Source organism: Topomyia yanbarensis, chromosome 3, assembly GCF_030247195.1.
Source record: "Topomyia yanbarensis strain Yona2022 chromosome 3, ASM3024719v1, whole genome shotgun sequence".
NCBI classification, from domain to species: Eukaryota; Metazoa; Arthropoda; class Insecta; order Diptera; family Culicidae; genus Topomyia; species Topomyia yanbarensis.
This window is the reverse complement of record NC_080672.1, coordinates 39,383,607-39,410,182: the sequence shown is the minus strand read 5'-3', so window position 1 is coordinate 39,410,182 and position 26,576 is coordinate 39,383,607. Positions and strand designations below refer to the sequence as shown.

General features: G+C 36.5%; 2 protein-coding genes and 1 non-coding gene across 3 annotated transcripts; 1 reads left to right on the top strand and 2 right to left on the bottom strand.

The window, feature by feature from the left end:
• Positions 1-2,275: 2,275 nt before the first annotated feature.
• Trnav-aac (transfer RNA valine (anticodon AAC)) lies at positions 2,276-2,348 on the bottom strand. The gene has a single exon. It is a non-coding gene; the product is annotated as a tRNA-Val (tRNA).
• A 202-nt stretch (positions 2,349-2,550) lies between these two features.
• Positions 2,551-3,853, bottom strand: LOC131692692 (translation initiation factor IF-3, mitochondrial). The gene is made up of 2 exons (XM_058979875.1): positions 3,409-3,853; positions 2,551-3,354 (listed from the first exon to the last, which is right to left on the bottom strand). Exons 1-2 carry the CDS (start codon positions 3,759-3,761, stop codon positions 2,883-2,885), a joined length of 825 nt encoding a protein of 274 aa, XP_058835858.1. The 5' UTR covers positions 3,762-3,853; the 3' UTR covers positions 2,551-2,882.
• Positions 3,854-11,153: 7,300 nt separating this feature from the next.
• LOC131690250 (ornithine decarboxylase 1-like) lies at positions 11,154-13,084 on the top strand. The gene has a single exon (XM_058975848.1). It carries the CDS (start codon positions 11,176-11,178, stop codon positions 12,463-12,465), a length of 1,290 nt encoding a protein of 429 aa, XP_058831831.1. The 5' UTR covers positions 11,154-11,175; the 3' UTR covers positions 12,466-13,084.
• Positions 13,085-26,576: the final 13,492 nt, after the last annotated feature.

Below are 26,576 nucleotides of genomic sequence, written 5' to 3'. Positions count from 1 at the left end.
ACATCTTACAGATGAAAATGAATATAAGGGATCATCCATAAATGACGTAGCATTATATGGGGCAGGGGGAGTTTTGTATTTTGTGATGATGTTTGATGACAGGGGGTAGGGGGTCATGTGCATGCTACGTAGCTTTTTTAAAGGGGAAAAACTAACATCGTTTTTATTTTTTTTTTTTTATTTTTGCCGCGACAAGGGGGGGAGAGAGTTACCGTCAAGCTACCTAATTACCAGGGGGGTACTTAGAGGTTTGTGACGAAATGCTACGATGGGGGAGGGGGGTGTTAAAAATCGCTCAAAAAATGCTACGTCATTTATGGACGGTCCCTAAAGATAACTAATATTACCTCAACTATTAGGGATTTCACTGCTACATTCCGTCGGCACATATCGTACGTGACAAAAATCTCCAAGTAGGCCTAAATCTTTTTAAAACCAAAGTTCGATACGTTCTGGCGGAATCTAGCAGGTCAATCCGCATGTCTCGGTTTTTCAAGCAAAATTTGCATACAATCCTTTAAAAAAAAACATGAGCTCAGTTTACTTTTTCGTCCTCACACACCAAAATTTGGTAGTCGATTTCAGCAAAATTTTGCTGAATTTTCATCAGCTGAAAGTTTCAGCAATACAAGATGCCGAAAAATCGGCAATTTGAATTGAACTTGTTTGACAGGTTCGCTTTGCTGCAAATTCAGTAATTCAAATTGTCAAATTGACAGCGAAAATACCGGATTTACAGTAATCCAGTCCGGAATACTGAGAATTCTGCAATTGCGCTGTCAATTTGACAATTTGGAAAACTGAATTTACAGCAAAGCGAATCTGTCCAACAGGGTCAATTCAAATTGATTTTTCGGCATCTTGTATTGCTGAAACTTTCAGCTGATGAAAATTCAGTAAACTTTTGCTGACATTCGGAGAAAAAAAATTGGTGTGCAACTTTGTATATAACCCCTTAATTAGTCAGAAATCTAATTTCATTTTTGAACAGAAACAAATAAGCTGAAAAGTCACACGTAAAAACCTGAGTTGTATACTTTTCCGCGAACGCGCTACAAATGGAATCGATAAAGGTGCGCCTACGCTATTACTGTGCTGTCATTTAAAAACTGCAAGTTAGATTAAATGGTTATAAAAATCATTTCATTAAATGCTGAATAAAAATTCTTAGCCTCCTGTGAACGATGCAAAGAATTTGAAAACTACTTGAACAGAAAAATATCCAAACTGGACGAAACAAAAGTGCGGCAAAGTTTTAATTTCCACCGATTCTTGTTCTCGTTTGATAAAGTTGTAATTAATCTTTTTAAAGTTCCTCGGGCTTCTTGCGGCTCTCGCATTACTCGCTGACCCCTCCCCCTCACTACTATTCCCACTGTCCAAGCAAAACTTTCGCTTTGAGTGTCATCGTTGCCATGAAGAATGGTGATAACCGGCCAGAAGTGATTCTTCAGAGATTTAATTAGGAAACCGGAGAAAGGAAACTTCCCCATTGAATAGTATTTAAATACTGCAGTGCTGTTTGGTGTCGGTTTTTTTGTGTCGTGCCGTCTAGTATATTCAACATAGAACGGACTATGTCAACATGGCGAATCGACTTATTATATACGCCCGAGTAAATTTATGATTTTAGAGTGCAATTTTCCCACCAACTGCAATTTTTCATTCCACTCAATTTGCATTATTGCACAGAAGGATCAAATAGCTGATATCATGTTATTTTAAGAAAGAGATGGTAGGTAATGGGTGAAACCAGTGTAATGTACAGTGTACGAAGTGCTTTTCGTATAGAATTTAATAGAAGAAAGAAGATTTGTATGCATTCAGGCTTTATCGTAATGAACGCTTTAATTACAAACAGCAAGTATGCAGCCATCAGATACAAAATCAAAACTGCTCGAATTGTCTTATGAAGGTCAATGATGTTAAAGGAGTGCGGAAAAATTAAATAAAAGGGTATTTTTATGATGTACTGGAGGAATTATGATGTTAATTTAAAATACACTAAAGTTTTGAAATTGAAAATCTACTTAAAAAAACGAACGGCTTTCGAAATCTGGCGAGATCCAGACAAAAGACAACCTCTTAACTCGGAAAATCAGCAAAAAACGGCCAATAAAAAATATTTCAGTTTATAAATAAATAGGCTACATAATGCAGGCGGGAGTTAGGTCATCGCACTCTCATCTATCTGTACCATAAGCTTTTTTTCTAATGAATCAATCGCATTAACATTAAAAGACGTACACAACACACACACAACAAAAAAGATTCTTGTTTCCGCCCGGGATCGAACCGGGGGCCTTCCGCGTGTTAGGCGGATGTGATAACCACTACACCACGGAAACAGATGTGTACTATGGTACAAAAAATTGGTGTGTTCCATACCATCGAACATATAAATGTGATTAATAAAACTTTATAGTAAAATATATAAAATTTTTGGATAATTCAATGAAAAGGATTTAATAAAGTGGATTTGTTTTCAGAGTAACCAAAACAAATTAAACTAACATATCGCTGAACGCCGTTAAAACCACAAGTCCATGTTCTAATACACGTATCATTTATTGGCTCTCTATGCATCATTACCGTAAGGTTAAACTATTTTCAATAGGATATGACGAAACGCTCAACCTAACATTTCCATTTAAATGCACAACATACTTTTAAACGACCCAACTATACTATCATCAAAAGAAGCATTAAAAATATTTGAGGTAAAAAAATAGTCATCTCTCGGTTGACCTATCTCGCAGCACGTATGACCAAAACGCATACTTGGCCATTAGGAACAAACCAATGAAGGCAATCGGTTTCAAAGTTTTCACTACTTTCTGACGATCACCCGACTGTAGCTTCTCGTGCTCGGGATTTGATTGTCACGCCTGCATTCGTGCAAAATTGTGAATCGCCCTAACCGGTTGTTTGTCCGAAACGCCTCCGTTTTGCTTTCCGTCGAGTAAATCTTTTTTCACTGATTTACTGGGAACCTCCGAGCTGTTTTCAACGTTGCCACTGGTACTTGTAACTGGCATAATGTTAAATCTCAAATTGTTTTCCTTGAAGCGATGCTGAAGGATCTTTCCAACATCCTTAGTCGCTTCCTGAAAACGAGCAGCAACCGCTTCCTGTTTAGACTTGTCGCCATCTCCAGCGATCACGACTCGAACTTCATAGCTTTTACGCAACCACTTCAGAACATTGTGAATTTTTGATTCCAAATCATGGCTCGTTATTCGTGCGCTGATTGAGAGCAGCTTGTCGCCTTTGATGGTCATTTGTTCTCTATTTAACTTTTTCTCCTGTCGACGTTTTAAATCTTCTGTGAGGTACTCCGCACTAGTCATTAGTCTAAAAACATTAAAGATCAATTATTTTATCCTGACGAAAAACGAAAAATCCTACCTATAAACCGGTCGCTGAGTTTTAACCTCGACGTCGATTATTCTCACCAGCTTGAGGTCACGTCGTTTGGAGATTTTTTGTGCCTCGTCCATGCTCACGATAGTCACGGAATCATCCGTACCGACCAGTGTGATTTTTGGTGACGTCTTGGGTTTTTTGGTGCCCGTTGCACCCCCATCGCTTGACCCGGGCGGTGATGGCCTTGCCGAGTTGGTTGAATAACGCGAAAAATTTGTTGCGGCTACTGCTGCTACTGGATTTAGCACTACTGCTGCTGAACAGGATCGAATGGAAACGCCTATTGCCGGTCGGATCCGTATGGCACTACGTACAGCTTGTCCCAAAATATTCATTTCGATGCGATAAAAAGATTTGAACTAAAGATAAAAATATAAATTCGAGACTTCTGAAGCGCAAAACAGTTGTTTTTTATTTACATAGGTATTTAGACTTCAGTAGAATATGACAACCCAAAAGAGAGGTAGTAATAGAATGCGAAACGTAGAACGCAACCATTTATAGCTGCAGCAATCTAGGGGTTTTCTTTTCAAATCATAATGTCTACGTTTAGGCGACTGTATGCTACCCTGTCAAAAATGCGAACGAACGTGGTCAGGCGATTTAAAATGTTTGACGTTTGACTCAACTCGCCTGTGCTAATCGCCCCAAGGAACAAATGCAATTTGCGAATGCAATTTAAAGGCAATTTCAATACCTAGACAAATTTTTCTGGCGGCTGAACTGGATTTGGTTGTTTTTCGCGTTTTTCTAACATTGAGTTCTTGTCGGCCAGTCTTACGAACACCAGGGCAGCTTACTGGTTGAAAACAATCCCATTTACTTTTGCCGTCTTTGTTTACTATTTTCCACCAGCTAGTGAAGTAGTATTTGTGTCATGTGACGTGTACGTACATGAGCCGTAGAAAAGTCTATGGTGGTTCATGTTTGGCTTATGCTTAAAATTGTTTTTAAACAATTGGCGTGTTATCGCTTGTATTTTGTTTGTCTAGTGCACTTCATTTAGCCAACGAATGTGGGAAATTGTAGAATCGTGTGTAAGTATAGTAGAACAAGATCTCTGACCTAATGTCTTCATGAACGTCAGATTCGGCCCTATTCTGCGCGGCGTGTGACGTGAGACGACTAATCTCACCTAACACCCAATTCTGATGAAGAGTCACTTCGGGTGACGTGAGACGCCCATTTAACCGCAATGGGGAATCTCGCCTCACCCGAGTCGACTTTCAGAATAGTGTGAGAAAAGTCACGTAAAGTGAGGTGAGATTAGTCGTCTCACGTCACACGCCGCGCAGAATAGGGCCGATTGTGATAAGTTTTGGTGTGCAATACCAACTTCACCATTGATTCTTCCTATAGTTTGGTGGTGACTACCTATTATACTGGTAAGTATATGTGAGTAGATAATAATAACGTGTTCCGTGGGCGATTTGGGGGCGATTAAAGGGCGGGCTGGCGGCAAAAAAATGACGGCGGCAAATCGCCCAAATGTTGCATTTGAAATAGCCCCCTAATTGCCAGCAATTTGCTGGCAAATTGAAGGGCAATTGGCGCATCCGAGTTGACAAATAGCCCCCAGTTAGCCAGCAACTTACCCTTTTTGACTGGAATATAACGGTAGGAAAGGGTTTCCTTCGTTTGGCTCGAATCAAAACTTGTCGAAATATCAATTAACAATAAGTTTATCCGGAGTGTTCATTCTTGTTTACATTTCGCTAGTGTTGCCAATTTTGTTTTGAATCCACCTCCCAACGTGGCTGTAGCCACATCGCTTTTTACGCTGGTTGGTTGGTGGGAAGTGCTCAATATGAGAATTTTATGCCCTGATGCTGACGACGAATCGGCGGCTACCTCGTCCGACGGATGCTCGGTTATGCGGGTAAACCGCATCGTACTGCATATCTTTGAACAGATATCCCTGAAGGGTATAGCATGGTTACCGGAAGTTTCCCAAAACCTAATCTGGGAAATACCAATTATCTGGCAACACTCCATTTCCCCATTACGCCACCTGGGCGCCAGTTTTACACTACAAAATTAGGCAATCCATGAGACGTTTCTGATCTGCTGATTATTTTTAGCTTGTTTATTTCATCTGACGACACTCGGGTAGGCACGAAGTTTGCCAAAATCATTGATTCGATCCAATATCAAACGAATAAGACTAACGAAAGATGTTTGTCGGGCGGATTGTGCTATTCGCAGCAGTAGAGAAAAACAAACTTGTTGACAAAATCCACTGCTGAATTGTCAAACAAACGCCTCATGGATTGCCTAATGAACTTTGTTAACACTCGACGAGTTTTGATTCGAGCCAACAACATTCAGACTGTTGGAAACGGCAAACAGGTTATGCAGCGGACATCCCGACTAATGGGTAACACCAGGACTGTCGGAAATCGCGTGATATCGAAGGAAAAGTAGAACACGAAGACGATTCGAGAACACGTTTATTACCGCGTATTAGGGATCATCCATAAATGACGTAGCATTATATGGGGGAAGGGGAGTTTTGTATTTTGTGATGATGTGTGACGACAGGGGGTAGGGGTCATGTCATACCACGTAGCTTTTTAAAGGGGAATAACTAACATCGTTTTTCATTTTTTTTTAATTTTACGGTGACAAGGGGGGGGGGAGGAAAGAATTACCGACAAGCTACGTAATTACCAGGGGGGGGGGGTATTTAGAGGTTTGTGACGAAATGCTACGATGGGGGAGAGGGATGTTAAAAATCACTCAAAAAATGCTACGTCATTTATGGATCGTCCCTTATTTAATTTACACTGAAATTTATTCACTCTTCGCCACACTAACGATAAACTAATAACAAAGTGTATACAGTGTACACTACAAAATCAATACAGTGCAACACTCCTCTTTAGTGTACACTTACTAATACTAGAAAATTCTACTTTATCAATCAATATTCAACAATATCTGATTACCAAAAAATCCTATCATTAAGCTCCTGCTATCAATTCACACCTTGAAATTTCTCTAATGTGTTTGATTTCGGCTCTTTCAGAAAAAAATATGGATAGGTAATGTCAGAGACATAACCGAAGTGAAGTAGAATACACTTAGGCTGGTAATTCGAATGCTGCAATTTTCACTATCTTTTGCATGATTGCATTAAATTCAGTTACCAAGTATTTCTGTTATTTATATATATATATATATATATATATATATATATATATATATATATATATATATATATATATATATATATATATATATATATATATATATATATATATATATATATATATATATATATATATATATATATATATATATATATATATATATATATATATATATATATATATATATATATATATATATATATATATATATATATATATATATATATATATATATATATATATATATATATATATATATATATATATATATATATATATATATATATATATATGTTTGTTCCCAAGTTTCCAGTGAGTAATTATTTTTCAAGTGGATAGTACTACCGTTACTACTCACATTATTGAATATTTCATTACACATTCGTTTAGTGGGATCAAAAGGAATTCGTCTAGCTGCTTTATTTTTGAAATAGACCACTTTAAAGCATGGCATGCACAAATAAAATAAAATAAAGGCCAAATTGGATAACAAATACTATTTGGACTCACTGGAAGTTAAACACACTCCACAGTTAAAAGCTAGCAGAAGGGCATTTGCGCGTGGAAGGTCAACATTAGAGAGTTCAAGCGAATGTCCTATAAAAATAATATATTCAAACCTTAACCAACCAGGTTTCTTCGCAATTTCCGTGCAATCGTCACGTATGATAATAACCGACAACAAAAGTAGTACCAGGATATTACTTTTAACGGAGCATTTCACTTATAGAGCAATGAAATTCACAAACAAAATAAGTTAAATGATAATCCCGTTTCACATTTCCCAGTTTGCCTCCAGTACCAAACCATCAACAGAAACTTATATCAGTATTCAACAAACCAACATAATCTCCTTCAAATCGTCAATCGCAGCCACACTACCGTTTGCTAGAAGAAAACTAATAAAAGAGCGCACTCCTTCGCAGTGCACTCTGGAGCGCGCACCGTGGTGAATTTATTTGAGAACACCACACACAATTGAAAGTGCAAGAGAGTGCGGACTTTCGCACCCAACCACACCATCGCCTTGAAATTCGTTTATTTAGTTTCGAACTAAAGAGCGCTCTGTGGTCTGTGATCATTGTATGCATAAAACTGGCGCGCCTGTACATCATTGAAACGATGCCTGGCGGTAGTCATTGAATATATTGCTTCGAGCTGACGGAACGTAGCAACTACTATGAGGTCAGAAAGCAACCTGACGATTTTTTTTTATTTTTTTTTTATTCGTTTATTTGACACAGCTCAATGCGTTAGCTTAGAGGAGCCATGGTTTTTTTTTATATATTTACAAGAAGTAAAAAATAAAAATAACCATAAAAATTGATTTTGAGCCTGTAAGATCCCGTGCGCACAACTTGCTATTGCGAGCGAAGATCTTTTTTCGCGTCGGGAAGATGTGCCTTCTTTCACCAACTTCGTGGTTACCTATGTTTGTCTCGTTGTTGCTTACGTTGGTATCATCATCTTGATTTCTGCCGTAATGCTCGCGATCAGATCTTCTTTCTGGATTCTTGCCCTTGCGGGTCCCGAATGTGAACACTCCATCCTTGGTGGTAGCTTCTTCACTGGTGGTATTAGTTGTTAAGTTTGAAACTTTTGCAGTTGTCATTATTGCCTTAACTGCAGCCACAAATTTGGCAACCGATTGTGGTTCAGGTAAAGATATTGGGGCTTGGGTGTTGGCATTTTGTTCTGCAACTGAGCTTTCCTTAGCAGTTTCTGGGCAGGGTTGTCCGTAGTGCGCCGTTTGTTCACAGAATTGGCACGTATTAGTTTGTCCCTGATATGTACAAAGAGTTCGCTGTGTCATGGTATCACCCCCTTCTGTGTTTTACTGCAGGGTAAGGTAGGAGGGAATGGGTTGGTCTATCCGCATTCTCACCACAAAGACGCCATTTGAAATACCTGGGAAGTAGTTTCTCCATGTGTCCTCCGTAATAGATTCCACTGCTCCATAATGCGACATTAATCGTTTAATTGCCACTTTACAAGTAAGTGGAGATAAATCATGTAATTTCACTTCAATATTCCCATTATCCATGTATACAGGGATCTTGATTTCAGCGTTGTTACAAATAAGCACGTGTTTTAAGTTGTTCTGCGAAATGAATCTTTTCGCCTGGGCGAATTTGTTGAAGGTTATCAGCACCGCATGCCTGACGTGCTCAAGCTGTATGCAAGTGACTTCCGAAAACCGAAGCTGCATTTTCACCTTCAGCAGATGTTCCACATCACGAATACTTGGTCTTATGCGAAAAGATCTGAAGTCAATGGCCACTGTGTTAGGCCGAATAATCACGTTTTGTTGATGAGACTTAGTCATCTTGATCGATCACACAAGAATAAAACGGTATCCTTTGTTGTTCAGACAATGCACACAAGTAACTATTTTCGTTCGCTTTGCACTGGCTCGGACAGAAGCAGGAGCACACTGGGTATTGTGACCGATGCCTTTGATGGTTGAAAATAGACTGATTTTTCTTATGTGCTGCTTTTATATGTGTGTCGCGGTTCATTGGATGCAAAGAGGCGGTCCTAGCAATGCTCGCTGCATTTCGATAAGTACAACAGAAGTTATTCGCATTTGAAAACTGGGAAAATATCTCTGCAGAAACTTTGAAACGGGACCCCTATATTGAAACGTAAGAAGTATTCTACTTCAAAAACAAGCCACCTCGTCGTTCACCTATCAACACAATCTGATCTTCCTTTAAAATTTTGCAATCTCCATGATAAAAATAAAGCTCGTAGCCTTCTTCGGTCATCTTACTTATGCTGATTTCGTTTTTAGAATCGAGTCTCTCTAGGTTCGCTCTGAGCTGTCACTTTTGTATAGATTTCGTAAATATTAGAGCGTATGCCCCAATACAGAGTTTGACAAATAGGCAACATCGTTTTTCCGCCGATCGACGGGGGTCTGTTTGACAACGTCAAAATCGCTTGAAATGTCATCAGTAAGCAGCAGTAGCAGTTAACAAAAGAAAACAATGAACACTTTCGCTGATTTGATGCCTACTAAAGTACTCCTCGTCCCTATTTAGTACACATTTCGATCATTTTGTTACAAATAAAATTCTTGGGCCCTATTCTCACAGTCACGTCACCTAGTGACTAGAAGGAAATTTTGTTCTAGTCACTAAGTGACGTGACTATGAGAATAAGGCGCCTTATGTTGACTATTATAATATGACGTCATGTCACTACACTCTGTACACTACAAAATCAATACAGTTCAACACAGACGGGCAAAACAGTGGAGAAACAGAATTTTGGAGCATTACCGCTGCCTCTTTGTAATTTTTAAATACTTTCAATACCCATAGCTCAACAGGAGCCCCAAATGTTATACAGATAAACATGCTACAAACAAACATTGATTAGATTTTGATCGATTGATCGAGACTGCCCAATGGTAGGTGATTTATCTACTGACTGATGTAACAGCCAACAATGTTGCATACTAATTTATATCAACACATTATCAATGAATTATGTTCATCTGCCATCATTACTGTTTTCTCTTATTTTAAAATAATTTTCCGATCAACATATTGTTACCTAACCTAGAAAGTCAATCCCATTTTTCCGATCATGAAAATACCCCCAAACACGTTACTCAGCGCAATCGCCCTGAGGAATTTGAACAAAGGCGAAAAGGCGAATTCACCACCGTAGACTTTCAGTAACGTACATCACGACTGTAGAATTACCCGAAACTCATGTAGGCGGTTGGGTTGAAGATGTATTGAAGTTTTTTTCCCAGTTAAGATCTACCACAAAAAGTACCTAACCTTGTCAACTTTGCATCATATAGGTTGGAAAAAAGGAATTCACACTAGATTTTCCCCTCGTAATAATGGCTCCAATACTGCTTTGAGATATTAATCTATTAAATCTGCAGCGGGCAATTAACACATCTTTATAAACACAATTGATATTAAATCACCGCGGAACAAATCACTACTTAATAATTGCACGATATATTTGCTAATCATGCATGCGCGATCATAGTTATCCAGGGTATTTGGAGGTACTCTGACGCAATATTTCCGTTGCCTCCAAACCTTCTTTTGCAGCATGGTCATTGCAATGTCAAGACGACTAATAACGCTATAATTCAACTAAAAAATGTTTGTATGCTTTTGATCAGCTTGCTATAATACAAGATCAAGCCTATCACTTTAAAATCACCATATTAGCCTTCATCTTAACTGTATCAAATGGTTCGTCGCTTATCCTCGCGGTAGCGTTCTAATTCGTTCTAATCAAGTGCCGACAGCTCGGCACTGATTTGCTTCGCGAAAGGGAGAGTTAGTGCGGTATCGTGGGATTTCCCTTCGGCCGACGTCGACGATGCACTGGTAGATGCTATCCGCGGATAAGCTGTCAACAATCGGTGCGAGCATTTTCCGAATAATACGAAAGCCGTTAACAAGGCACGATCATTCCACCGAACGCCGTGTTGCGTTCATTCATAAGTGATGTGGAATTTTTGCTCCCGTTGCGGAAGATTTTTCACAAACTATAAAATGATCTCCTGCGAAATTCAAGGGCTTAGTTGTTTTGGTCAGGTCGTCAGTTATAGATTACGGGAATGCGGAAGATTCGGTATAATTTGCTCGAAAGCGGTTCGTCGGTGAGGGACGTGATCGATTCGGTGGTGGCACGTGGGCCCCAGGATGAGCCAATACATATTCTCGATTTGGATGACGTCGTGGTGAAACATCGAAACTGGTGTCAGCAGTTGTCTCGCGTCGAACCATTCTATGCCGTAAAGTGTAATGACGATTCGGCGATACTTCGTACACTGGTCAGTCTTGGAGCTGGATTCGATTGTGCTTCCAAACGGGAAATCGAGAAAATGCTGAAACTAGGTGCAAATCCCGCTAAGATTATATTTGCTCATACAGCAAAATCAGTGGATTCTCTTATTTACGCCAAGTCTTGCGGTATTAATCTGATGACATTCGACGGAGAGATCGAGTTGGATAAGATCAAGCAGTTGCATGCAGAAGCGTCATTAGTTTTACGAATTCGCTATGATTCTGCCAAAGCCCAGATCTCATTGGGAAAGAAGTTCGGTTGTGATCCGGAACATGAAGCACCCCAATTGCTCCGGTATGCTAAATCTTTGGGCTTAGATGTCATTGGAATAAGTTTTCACATTGGCTCGGGAAGTGAAGATCATAGCTGTTTTTACGGAGCAATAAAATGTGCACGCAGTTTATTTGAATTTGCCCGCACAATTGGATTCGATCTTCGTCTGTTAGATATCGGAGGAGGATTCCCTGGAGATCATGACAAACCAATCGATTCCTATGCGAAGACTATAAACTCGGCTCTTCAGCGGTTTTTCCCTTTAAAATCCAATGTTCGCGTGATTGCTGAACCCGGCCGATACTACGTAGCATCCGCTGTAACATTGATCGCAAATGTGCAATCCAAACGAATCGTGCGTGACCCTCAAGGTGACATCCTGGACATCATGTACTATCTTAACGACGGCCTCTTCGGGTCATTCGATTGGTTAAATCCTCGCCATAGTCCTCCACTGGTCATACCCGGCAATCGACAGCTTGTTCGATCACAAACGGAACGGTTTCCATCAACACTTTGGGGTCCAACGTGCGACTCGACGGATCTGATCTGCTCCGGTATGATGCTGGAGGAGCTGCAAATAGGTGACTTCCTAGTGTTTGACGACATGGGAGCGTACGGGATAACGCTGGCGACTAACTTCAACGGTTTCGCCAAACCTAAGGTGTTGGCTTACATCAGTCGGACGACATGGGAACAGATTAAGCTGGATAAGCGTGGCAGCTCATTGAAACGAAGCGCACCCGCGGTTACGGGGAACAACTGGATATGTGCTGACCTAAATTAATGATAAACGAATTAACATATGTAATTGGTAGTTTGCGTGTGAACCTTGTTGAGTGCAGTGCGGTAATGAGGAGCGTGCGCAATGCAAAGGAGTTATTGGACTATAGAAAACGTTAATGTGTGAAGTCGTTAGAACATAAGAAACGTGATGAATAGTTTATCAGCATGTAAGCTCTAAGTAAATAAATTATAAACAGAATCTACTTATAACCTAGCGCTCAGCGTTTATAATTGCATAATTTTGATCCGATTTTGCCATAAATGTAATTCCATTTTAGTGATTCATCACCAAACGTGAATAATCGTTTAAAACGACCAACAACAACAATGGAGGTGGTTAATGTCAGAAAAATAATCCCTAAGTTTACTTGTTTACGACTGCTTATAACTTCCTGGGTTCTTAGAAGCACACGCGTAACTTTTAGTAATTTAAAATGCGCAAAACATTTGTTTGAGATCTTGTAACACCTTGAATTTTTGCTTGGAACTCTGCAATAAAATGGCAAAAGTACATACAAGTTTGGTGTGTTTACCTTTCATAACTTGAATGCTCCTTTTGTTGCTTGTAGGGTAGGATGGGATAAGATGAGTACCCTAAGCTCAATATTTTTTTCTCAGTAAGCGTCGAAATACGCACTCAAAAACTTCCAATGGCTCTTTACCTCTTTTCTATCGTCAATGGGAGCCATTGATACCAAACATTACAATTTGAGTTGAAAATAAACGAATGAAAATGTGTTATTTTTTAATGAATCTCTTGACACATACGGGACAAAAAAACATGCCCCAATTTGTCATATTATAGTAATAATCCATCCTTTGAGACATATATATTAGATTCCTTTGAGACATATTACATATCTGTAGGTAACAGTAGCAAGTGTGTTTGTACCCTTTTAGAAGTGCTTTTGAATTTATACCTAAACTAAAGCATTGACACATAGCAAACTAGCCAAAAGTACTTCATTTCTTTATGTGGTTTCTCAAATTCATCGTTATAATAATAATTCATAGGTTTACCAAATGGGCTCAGAGCACCGGCTTTTAACCGAGGCTAACAAATTCCACTCATCTTTGAGTAAAATGTGATTGGTTGAGTGGTTTTTAGAAAAGATTCCCAATTTTTTTTCGGAATAGGTGCAAAATATTAGCCCAGTTGATTATAACGTAGGAGATTGCCACCTATTGCATTTTTATTTCCAAAAATCAAAGTTTTTCCTTAAGTATACAATTTATTGATTAAATTATAGTCCACGAAGTAACTAAGAAATTTACCGAAAATAATACGGTGCTAGAAAGTGATATTGTCCGTGCTTTTCCAAAGGAGACGCGAGAATTATTTTTCGTCGCAGCAAGATTCGTAGCGCTATTCAGCGCACGATTCGTCGCAATGTAATTCTTATGGAATGAATGACACTTTAATAAAAGGTGGAGCAATTTTGTATAAAAACCTTATTGTAAATAAAACATACACGCAGAAGAATCAACCCTTTTTGAAACAACAAAACGTTTAGTTGAAGTTCAAACTTGACGAATGACTGTTTCAAACTGAAATGGGAGTTTCTCGAAAGCAAATATTTGGTTTAGATCAACAAATACTTCTATTTGCATTTTAAATAGAAACATTGTTGAAACAAAACTAAATGTTAGTTGTTCTCTCCTTTGGTTAATACTAAAGATTTTTTTTTGTTTCTTCGAACCTGTTTGTTAGGTTAAACTTATCATAATTTTGTTGTTTCAAACAAAATATTTGTTGAAACAAATGAATTTGTAGATAATTTCAAGCAACAGTATGATTAAATCAAACCTGAATCTTGTTTGTCACTATATCAAACAGGAAATTGTTCATTTAAACCAAAATTTGATTATTCTTACTGATTTTTTTTCGGCGTGTCTGAAAACCTGAAACTACACTCTTATTTTTTTCTACCGAATCTTAGCTTTTTTTGTTAATTTTTTCCATGATTTGAACAGCCGAGCACTCGGTATGCTCATTTTTCGCTGAGATCTCAGTAAAACCTACAACTGTTTGCTGAGACTCGGGAAATATTTCGCTGAAAATCCGCAAACAAATGACACTTTTCCGAGATATCAGTATAAAAATTCACTGATTACTCGGCTGTGCGAGAAATTGCCGAGCTCAACGAAATGTGTAAAGTACAATTTTCAGTCAGTTTTGTTGACAAATTCAGTTAAAATAAATAATTAGCCCACATATTCCTTGGGTAATAAATATTTTTCGACGTTTTTCAGCATTTATTATGAAATGCGCCAATTCAATTCGTAGCATAGCATGGCATATACGATTACAAAAATCGTGGGTGGCTATACAATGATTAGCTAATATTTAACAAGATATCCACCATACCGTATCGGAAGGAAAAAACCAATTGGGATTAATGCTTTTTCTTCATAGTGGACAAGCATCACAGTGTACACCTGGCCACGTCCTTACAATCCGAGGAAGGGAAGGAATGTTAGTTCAATATCTACTAGCGAAAGTGCAGGGAATCCATACTACTTTCATAGATATTTCAGGAATAGGAGTTTGTGTTAATAGGGTAGGCTAATTATGAGAAGTTCATTCAACAACATTTCGTAGGAAATATAGTGCAAAATTAATGTAGCTTACTTAGTGTATTGATATGATATAAATATATACATAAATTAGAACATGCTCATAGGGAACTTACCAATTTTCCAGTTTTCTATGTTCTTATCTCCTACTTACAGAAGAGATTCAATAAACTTATCTAACCCTTTTTTTCCTATTTAGTGAAGAGAAGTAAACGAAAAAGAAAAGAAAATCCGCGCATCCTAATCGCCGTTGTTCCTCCTAGACATTATACGGTAGCGGCTCACGAAGTAAAATATCTTGACGTCATCCACTGAGGCCAGCAATCGTTACAAAAATGGTGGAGTCATCGAAGGAGCCTTGTACACCTGCACGCACACCGCACTATGAAGTCGACACCGACACCAACTATGAACGTATCTCAATTCATCACAGCCCTCTATTGCCCATTAATTGAGAAAACAAGCCACTATTAAGCAGCCTTTTCTCATAGGAAAATCATTTCTTCAGGTTGTGACGTCACATCTTTTTAGCGCACATTCAACAACACACTAAAAATGAATAATGCTCCCACCCTTTTTTATCACTCTGCATGGCTGCCTGGTTCTCATTTTTCACATCACACATCGTCGCTGTTGTGCTATCTTATGACAAGCGCCATTTAGCACATTTCGAGAAAAACGATTTTTAAAGTTTGAGATTGAATATCTTGAAACTTATAAATGGTATAAACAATCCAAAGAAGACAATTGATGCTTCTATCTATTCTGCATTAATCTCTCAAATATTACGAAGATCGGTTGACTATGTTGCGAGTTTTTACTATGAATGTAAACAAAAGTCGCACTCACACGTGTCATAGGCGTGTATTGACGACAAAATTTGTATGACGTGTCATAATCGTGCATGGAAAATTTTCCATAGAAAAAACTAACCATTTTTTACTTTTATTCATATCTTTGCGCTCATATGGTCTACAAACAATCGGTGAAATGCATTTTGAAGAAAATGAGTCAGGGAATCTAGAAAAAAAATGTTATTTTTGATTACAGTGTTGCCAAATATGCTTTATTTCCAGCTTAAAACTAAAACTGTGTTTTTCTCACAACTCGTGTAATTTTCTTTTGAAAATGTTTATGTCATTCTGTTCCTCAGATATTTTCACACATAAAAACACCTAAAACTTTAATATAACTTGAGCAAATCCCTGGATACAGTGATTTGAAGCAAAAAACTCACAATTTCTCATCATGTTTCTCGCTATATCTAAGTAACCAAGTAGAATTTTAAAATTCTGAAAACGCCACCTTGTAGAGATTTTTCAAACAAGTAATGTGGCATACCTAATTCAGTTTACCCCAAAATGGCGTTTGTCATAAGATAGCACAACAGCGACGACATGCATCACGATTTCATTGTAATTAACTACTTAAACTCCTAAATTTCACTTTCCTCATCATACAAAAAGCCTCGAAACGATTTCTAGCTGGACTTTGGGCACTTTAGGGAATTGATAAACACTAAACCAGGTGATTAGAAATAATACACAGAAATCCGTTTGTACCCGATCTAGTGCTCCCAAAAACTCTCCTGTAACCCTAAAAGTAAACCAATAAATATGCCAATAAACATTTGTTCTTTATGCTGATATGACTGCCGAAAATTTGTAACTGATATAAGATTCTTGTCTCAAATTATCAATTCTCAATCATCATACATAATTCAACAGCCATCACTCCATTCTGACAAGACCATGCGTATTTCCCACGCACATTAAATGCCCTATGGATTGGTGCCCTAATTGGTCGAATAAATACTAAATAAACGAAGAAATCACTTTGCGCAGTTCAGAGATACTTCAGCTCGATTTGCGTTACACGGCGGATACGTGTTCCCTTATAATGCAATCAAATCAAAAAACTTTCAAAATCACTTACGACCAGGGATTGTAATTCTCTCTCACTCACGCGAGAAGTAGCTTATCTGATGTCCAACTTTTCCGAGATAAGATGAGTCGCAAAATTCTCTGTCTCCACAAATAGCATGAGAATGATTTTCCGGATAAAATTTATTTGACTTTTTCCTTCTCACCGGAGAAGGTGATAAAATTTTAATTTTGTGGAAATCAATTTTTTTTTGTTGAGGGAACCAACAAAACTGGCTCATTCAATGAGTTTCAACGTCGCAAATGCTTAGTGTGGAAGTTTACCGTGACTTAACTTTTTGTCGGTTCCGACAGCATGAAGTAATAAGTTACTTTACGCTTGTTCGGACATGCCGTAGACTCAGGTGATTCGCATTTCTAATGCCAAAAGACCCTGACTCCTACGGTAGCAGACAAAAGGTTAAGTTGCCGGTGAGCTCTAAGCTTGCATATATGATCCTTCCACGCTTTTCTAAACTTTCTCCCTTCAACTCCTTGCTCTCCCTTGAGTACTATGGCTCTAAATATTGAAAAATATACTTCACCTTCCAGTCCCTTGCTAATTAAATGCCGTAACAACTGTTGACAAATCAATAAAAACTTCAAAAAATACACTCAATTGCAAAGAAAAGCGGCAAAGAAGTATGATAGACTTGTTTTATCGTGTTTTGGAATAACGGCAGCAAAGCAGGGAACGCAAAAAGGATACCGTGATAAACTCATTCACTCATTCTCCGGCTGTTTTATTTATCCGGAGAAATAACAGGTTGTATTTATCCGGAGAAGTTGTGTGAGTGCCAATAACTTTTCGTGTGAAAATATGAGTTTTTATTGTCGCAGTAGCAAACTATCCGGGCGCATTTACTCACATGAGCGATAAATGCAATGCCTGCTTACGACAAAAAATGTACAAGTTTGAAAAAATAAAATGAAGACTACCCAAGTAACAATTAAAATGCCTCGGGGATTTATCATTGTTTTATCCTGGTTTTATGAAGGAATCCTTGAAACCGGTGATTTTATTATGGTTTTATGCAGCTGTCATTTCATTTGTTCCTAAATTTCACTATAAAACTATGTTATGACTTCCACGATTAAGCTTTAGGTTACAAGTTTATATAGTGGTTGTGAAACGGTTCTATATACTTTGTTAAAACTGGAATAAAACTAACATACAACAAGAAATTAAGTTATAAGACAGTTTTATCGGAGATTATTGCACGTATTCAGGTTTTGGAATGTCTATATTAAAACCTCTTTAAAATAATTACTCTTATGAAAGGCATGAGCTATACTACAGATAACAGACGTTTAGGCTAGAACAAAATTTCTTCAAAAACCTGTGTAAACTTTCAAATTGATATACGTTGAAAATCCGTGTTTCACTATTGCCATCTGCGCAACTGTTTGCTACACGTGTTTGACAGCTGCACTCTAACTGCATTGTAGTGATCACTGCGCTATCTGCAAACGTTTGCCAAACATGTTTCAGATGTCTGATTTATTCGGAATTTCATCAGCAGGTATTTACACACGATTCAAATCGAGCCTAAACGTCTGTTATCTGTGGCTATACTAAGGAGTTATAAAATTGTCCTCAGAAGCTCGAATCTTATTGTTTACTTGCATGTAATATAGTAACTGTAGTGCAACTAAGTTACTTCGAAAATTCCATTTGGAAATGGAATTCTTCCTCAATTTCTTTTGACCCAAAGCAGAAGACGAACCAAGTCAGGATTATTTCGTCTTTGCAGGATAATAAGAATTTCTGAACAACCGCTGACAGGAGGATTGGTTTGTTTTTCTCGTTTTTCCAGGATGATTATCAAGATGGTAAATAAAGGTGAGAGCTTTTTTGTGCGTGCTGTTGCAGTTGTCAATCACGAGAGGGTTGCAATGATTTGTTTTTTGGCTGTTTACAAAAATTGACTTTGCCGACAAAAACAGCCGTTGCAACCATTTTAAGAACCACTTCTCATATTATATTACAAAAACGCTTTTAATCCACCTAACAGTGTGATGAGACATTTCTTATAACTCTTATCACTCTCTTCGGATATTATATCGTTTGAGAACATTTAGAACTTGATGCTTCGCGATGTTTTTGATAACACATACTACATGGGATAGTGGCAGGACTCAGAGAATCACTCAAATCAGCATAGGACAACATCAGTGCTAGAAATCTCAAACCAAATCAATGGGAAGGCGAAAAAATGGCCCATAAAATAGACATACAAACGAATTATTGCTAATGCTCTGTTAATAAAATATCTAAATTCCTCAATCAATGCATTGTGGTGGGAAAACTGATTTTTCTAAAGGGGTTATGTATATTGTACTGAGCCAAAAAAAATCGATTTCTTTTTAATCGATTTGAAGTTTATACTTTACTCAAATTTCCAACGCGACTGAGAATTAAGAAATCAACGCTTTTTCTTTAAAAAACCCACCATTCCACTATGGGTCACAAGGGCGGTTTTTCGGTACAAAAATCAATAACTTCCAAACCGTTCATTTTAGAGAAATTATGTCTGAGAGAATATTTTTGGAAATTAAATTTTCTTACTTTTAAAGCAAAATGTAGCTAGGGTGGTCCTCTCAAACATTATTTTCGAAAAATTATGTTTAGAACTAAATGGTGTAGCAAGGTACTTACTTCAGCAAAGTTGTAGAAAAATGTTTTTCAAGTAACATTTTCAAATGCATCAAAGTTATAGCATTATAGCATTATCGGTTTTCATGTTATAATTATTTTTCTTCTTTATCTTAGGGTGTCATTTTAGTGTTTCTGAAAAAGTCAGTTTTTTAACTATAACTTTTTAAATAGTTAGTCTATCTTCATACTCTCTGAAGCAATTTTAGTACTTTTCATTGCGCATATTTCTGCTGAAGAATGTGAATCGATATCATTTTTCGTTATCGAATTACGATCATTTTTTTAAATAAAAATGATAGTTTTCAATGACCTCTAACTCAGAAGGTTGCAAAAACTAGCAGCTAAATTTGTACTCTTTCGAAAGTGCATCAAAAATACTGTAAAATATCTCTATTTGCTTTTTTGTCATTCAGCGAAAAATGTTGACATCAACATTATGATTAAATGACATCAGCATACGGCTGTTTTTAAGGGTCTGGTCATTGCCATTTAGAACCTGCTTTACTAGATCAAAAAGTCGAGTTGTTAAATGATTTTTTGAGCTTGTCAAATATATGTACACAAATATTGAAAACGTTAGGCTCAGACAGATATTTATTTTACTATTCTACGTAACTACTTTATTATCATCGTCATCCTCATAATTATTATAATCACAATCATCAACATCATCAGCATCGTCGTCGTTATAGTTATCTGAATCGTGTCTCTTTTCTCAAAGTGCTAACTCATTTAATATTGAACTTATTTCAGTGCGTTTACTGTATCGGGATCTTCTAACTGCAAGAACCGGATTAGACGAGTCCATTGCTCTAAAGAAAACATCTTCCATGTTCGCGACTCTTGAACAATTTCTACCGTGACTCAGTCGATCGTTCCGAGCCTCAGCTCCTTGTTCGCTCATGAAACTTGTTGGTAATGGAAGTGTTGACATAATATAAAATGTAGCGCATTTTGCCTTAAAAAGAAAATGAATTAAGGATTACCCTTCATTCTGTTCTAAGTAAGCGACGAATTTCTGTGAATGCTGGTTTGGGAGGAAGTGCAGTTTGAATCTTTTGTAGGAACTGTTAACGGCTTCTCAAAATATTTCGAATTTTTATCGAGCACTTTCGTCTCAATTCGATTACTGTCTTTCCAAAATTGATCAAACCTTTTACATGTTTTAATTGTTACAGCTTTTGCATTCTGAGTGAACTTATTTTTTTTCATTTTGTCCCACATCAAATTATCTCATTATTTCCTCAAACACAACTTTTATTTTATTTTTATTTTCACCTTTGGCCACTTTCCAGAGATCGAACAACTTTATTTTATCCATTTTAACAGCACTAATAATACAAAGCACTACACGCGTTGATCAAAGCAGTCGTCGGCTACTGCGATTCGATTCATGAATGAGATTGATACCAATTAAACTGTCACGACTCGTGGTGTTGTTGTTTATATTTGACATCGAAGGGCAAAAATGCTGACTTTGATTTTGAAATATTTTATAGTATTTTTGATGCACTTTCAAAAGAGTACAAATTTAGCTGCTAGTTTTTGCAACCTTCTGAGTTAGAGGACATTGAAAACTATCATTTTTATTTAAAAAAAAAATGATCGTAACTCGATAACGAAAAATGATATCGATTCACATTCTTCAGCAGAAATATGCGCAATGAAAAGTACTAAAATTGCTTCATAGAGAGTATGAAGATAGACTAACTATTTAAAAAGTTATAGTTAAAAAACTGACTTTTTCAGAAACACCCTAAGTTAAGGAATAAAAATAATTATAACATAAAAACCGATAGTGCTATAACTTTAATTCATTTGAAAATGTTAACTGAAAAACATTTTTCTACAACTTTGCTGAAGTAAGTACCTTGCTATACCATTTTGTTCGAAAAATAATTTTTCGAAAAGAATGTTTGAGAGGACCACCCTAGCTACATTTTACTTTAAAAGAAAGCGAATTTAATCCCCAGAAATATTCTCTCAGCATAATTTCTCTAAAATGAACGGTTTGGGAGTTATTGATTTTTGTACCGAAAAATCGCCCTTGTGACTCATAGTGCATTCAAAGAAAATCAACAGTGCATATTTCCAGACTTGGTTTTATTTCCAATTTAGAACTATTGTGTTTTTTACATCCTAGATTGCATGATTCAGTGATCGAAACCCAAAACTTCATGAAGTATTTGAAATTATTAAATTAAAATTTGTGTTTGCTATTGAAATTGACAAAATGATTGTATATATAGTATATAGTCCCTTTGGCGATTGTTTACTTTTTCGGTCCCACCTATCAGCATTGAAGTATCGCCCTTACGTTTTTTTTACAATACCAATTTTACAATTGGTGGGGGTTTGGTGAAAATCGATCTTAATGTCTAAACGGCATAATTCCGAAACCGTAATTTTTGAAGTTTTAAAATTATGCAGAATTAATTTTTCAGAAAATAGTAACAGAGCAAATAAGTACCAAAGTCCAGAAAATCAATTTTTGTCAAACGTTATTTTTTCGAGTTTACATCAAATCTCAATGTTTCATGCATTATAATGTCATTTGGCATCAAAAATACAAATTTGATTTTGAAAATTTTTCATTTCAGTTTATATGGGAATTTGTTGTGTGATTGCACTCTTCAACTCGTAACTCCGGAACCGGAAGTCCAATCAATAAAAAATTCAATAGCAGCCGATGGGAAGATTGTACCTTTCATTTGAGACTAACTTTGTGCAAATCGATCCAGCCATCTCTGATTAACAGAGGTCACATTTTTTCCACATACACACATACACACATACACACACATACATACAGACATACATACACACAGACATTTTCCGATCTCGACGAACTGAGTCGATTAGCATATGACACTCGGTCCTCCGGTGAATGAGAAAGGCAAAAACATTTTAAGCAATTGTTGAAATTTATGCATTTTTGTTGAGCAGTTCTATGTTTCATAGAATTAAATCAATTTTAACTTCGCTTCCTATTAAATAAAGACCCTTATTACAGTACATCTCTACAAAAACGAGATCAATTTGAAAATAAATCTGAGGATTATGATTGATTACAGAACTCTGGAATTTTCTATTGGAATGTTTTCAGACAGGAATTTGATATTGATGCTATTAGACAACTGTGAAATCAAGACCAAGAGATCAGTTACATATCAGGACCCCATTCCGACAATTTATCAAAAGTCCTCATGATGTTTACAACAACAGGTTATCAATCTACGGATCAGATAATTGTTATTGTAATATTGAATTAAATCAGTCTGCATCAATAAATTTTCAACTTCAATCCAATTTTTTTTTGGGTGTTGTGGGGGGGGGGGTTGTATGGTGTTAAACCCCAAAACCTTCTCTTGGCTACGCCGTTGCTTGGAGTTATTTATTTCGCTTCTCATTTTCCGATATGTTTCAGATCGATCCGATGGTTATAAGTTAGCAAAATTGCAGTCAGAAAGTTCGCACAAATGAACATTTTTGTACTGATAAGTTATCAAGTTCTTTCCAGATAACTTGGAAGTGTTCGGTGATTATTTCTAGCGGTTGTAGATAGTAAAATGAAATACAAAATTCGTTTTATCGAAATAATGTTTGGCTTATTTCAATGGATTATTACTATATTGAACAATAAATAAGCGACAAAGAGTAATCAACAAACAACAAGCCATAACTTTTAAAGTATTCAAAATAGATATTTGAAGTCTTCAGTAACGTTATTCGCAAAAGTAAGAGCTACAAATTTGCTGAAGGCATCATTTCGATATAATCACTTCCAAAAAAATTTGTGAAAATATCTCACTCATAGGGGGATTAATCAGCAAAAGCACAATACCAAAAGAAAGGGCATATTGCCTCCATTAAATTCTCCGAAGATACTATTGACCTAAAATAAGCCGTTTTGGCGTTAATAATAGATTACATGTTTTTGGTCATATTTCTGGCTATGGGAAATGATAAAAATCTTTCGTCCGCATTTAATGTTAAATATCTCTTTTGATAATAGTACGATTTCAACAATCTATAGCTTGTTCGAAAGGTATTCGTTAAAGCTGTCTAAAACCATATAAATTGTTAATCTACATTGTCAATTTCGGCAGATAATTTAAAAAAACTGCAAAAAACGCCATTTTTGCGCATTCAAACATTCATATCTTGGAAACTAAACATCAGAATCAAAAACAAATTAATAGCGTTCATACTGTTTTTTAGTTCTTTCATTTAAAATTGGTTTGGATAAGATCGGTTCAGCCATTGCTGAGAAACACGAATGAGAATTTGTCCGTTACATACACACACACACACACAGACATTGTCCCAAATCGTCGAGCTGAGTCGATTGGTATATAAGACTCGGCCCTCCGGGCCTCGGAAAAAATCTTGAAAGTTTGAGCAAATTCTATACATTTCTTTTATAAGAAATGTAAAAAGGAAGCCCATCTGCGTTTTAGTACTATAAACAATAAGCTCATACAAATGCATTTCGGAATAGGGTCAGATCGCTCTAAAAATGCATAACAAATTTGAATCCAATTTGAAAAAACGCATTTCATTTCCATTATTGCATCAACTTTCACTCTTTTGCCGAAACATTTGTTGAACAAGCGTCTTACGCTGATCTACTTCGTTCGAAACTTTGTTGGAGTAGAATTAGTTTGTGGCAGGGCTTTGACGTCTTACACGCAACGCAAAATGCATTTCAAATTCCTATTTCGATGGAAAGTAAATGTTTAATTTCGTTGATTTTTAAAAATGCATCTCAAGATCTGTCCCTAGATTTCGGAACATAATTTAAAGAAAATATCTGCGAATCTTTATCGAACGAGGACTATTGACAAATCTCGTGCTCGATTGGAATGGCACTGACAGTAAATGGTGAACACACTATAGAGATGGCGAGTATTCAGTGTGTGTATTTTAATCTATTGCGCTACTCAAACTTGACAACCGCACCGTTACATAGTAAAAACCCCCACCTTCCATTTACTATCTTGGACAAAGTCACTGTCAAAATAATCAAAACCAGCAAGCTGTGATTTAGTCCAGCATAAAACTTGTCACTCTTAACATAGATGCAGAAGTGCCATGAAAAACACGCTTGCTATATGAATTGCTCAGTTATGACCGTTTTAGGAGGAATTGTCTTATGAAAGAATTTTTCAAGTATACCAAGTTTTATTAAAAAAAATGTCGCCTTGAAGCAAAAATAGCAAATTGCGACGTAAAATTTCTCAAATAAACGCCTTCTTAATCGTATGAAGGGTGGAATCAAACGTTTTGAGACATTTTTTTGAAAGAATCTGCACTTTTTAACAAAACATTTAACATTTTTTACTAAAACTTGGTTAAGTGTTGTTTCAATATTCGCAAAAAAATGTTACCGAATGCTCTTTTTAGTAGAATTCATGGGACGCATTTATTTTGCGTTGCTCTTTCATGATGTTTCACCATAAATCCTTAACGGCATGCCTTCAAACACGCATGGGTGTGTTATGAACAATAATAAAATTCTTTTATCACTATTCTGAAAAAAATGTATACCTTACAATATGGCATTTTGTTCGATGATTGGCATCATGCGATGTTAAGGGATAAAACCACGATAAAATTTTATTGAATGCATCTAATCAGTGTAAAAATTCAGTTTAAAACTGAATGTTCTAACATGGATAGCATACGAAGTTTTATGGACTTCTTCAGGAAGACTTTACAGTTTTATGATGGTTAAATAGCGCTCATATAGTAGTTTTCCACACTGCTAGGTCAGGAGAAGGTTTTATGCTGTTGGTTTATTATCACATCTAAAGAGTAGAATAGAACTGTAATAAAACTATTACTCCTATGATAGTTTGCATAACAAGTTCTACTGATTACAATAAAACTGGGCCAATTTGTCATAACATGGGTTTATAGCAGCCTCCAGGAAGTACATAAGACCATAAAGTTAGCATGGGAGGTTTTAAATATTAGTTTTACTAAACGCTATAAAACTTCAATATAACCAAAATTGCTACTTGGGTAGTGCACATTTGCAATAAATGAGATATGAAAAAAAAAATTCCAATAACCAAGCTTCATTTTCAAAGATTGGAAAGATAACCATATAAAACATAGATGATACGGGACGCGAACGAAGAGAGAGAGAGAGAGAGAGAGAGAGAGAGAGCTGACCACCCACATTCTTCCTATTAATAACCCTACAACGGTTTCGTGACTTTTCTGTACGTAAATGGTTTTGTGGGGTATATTCGTACCCTAGAACTAAATTCGCTCTAATATGCCTAATTTTTTTTAATTGATAATTAAATTGCATAGCTTTATTCTTAAATCATTCGTAAAGAAGCCTGCTCAGAAATATTCGTGTTTTGTCAATTTTCTTATGTAATATTTAATTTTTTATTTAAAATACGTGAAAATTCTCTTTTTTCCTTAATATTGCCGTAACTCCGGTAGTTTCTAACCGATTTTGACCATCTATACGGCGTTGTGGAGATTATTAAATTTCTTTTTAAACAAGTGGTAAGTTATTCAAAAACCGGTCAGAAAGTGCATTTATTCCGATGATATTTTTAACACCAAATGCCAGTATAAACAGTAAAAAAATACAGCAATATGCAGTAACGGAGATAAACAGGCGTCGAAGGGACAGGTAAAGCCGGTGCTTTGTACGTTGAAATGCGCCAATTCAATTCGTCGCCTCAAAATGGCTCGTTTCCAATGAAACGTACTATAGCTGTATAAAATTCGATGGTTCGAATTAGACACGACAAATCTTTTTTTTTCTGACAGTACTCAACAACATGAGAAACGTGAAAAAAAACTTGAAATTTTTTGAAATTTTACTTCAATCAATAAAATTAATCAATGCATAAGAAAACATAAGAAAACAAAATAAATAAATAATATAACGAGTAAGATATGTTATTCGCTTCAGTGCACTTAATC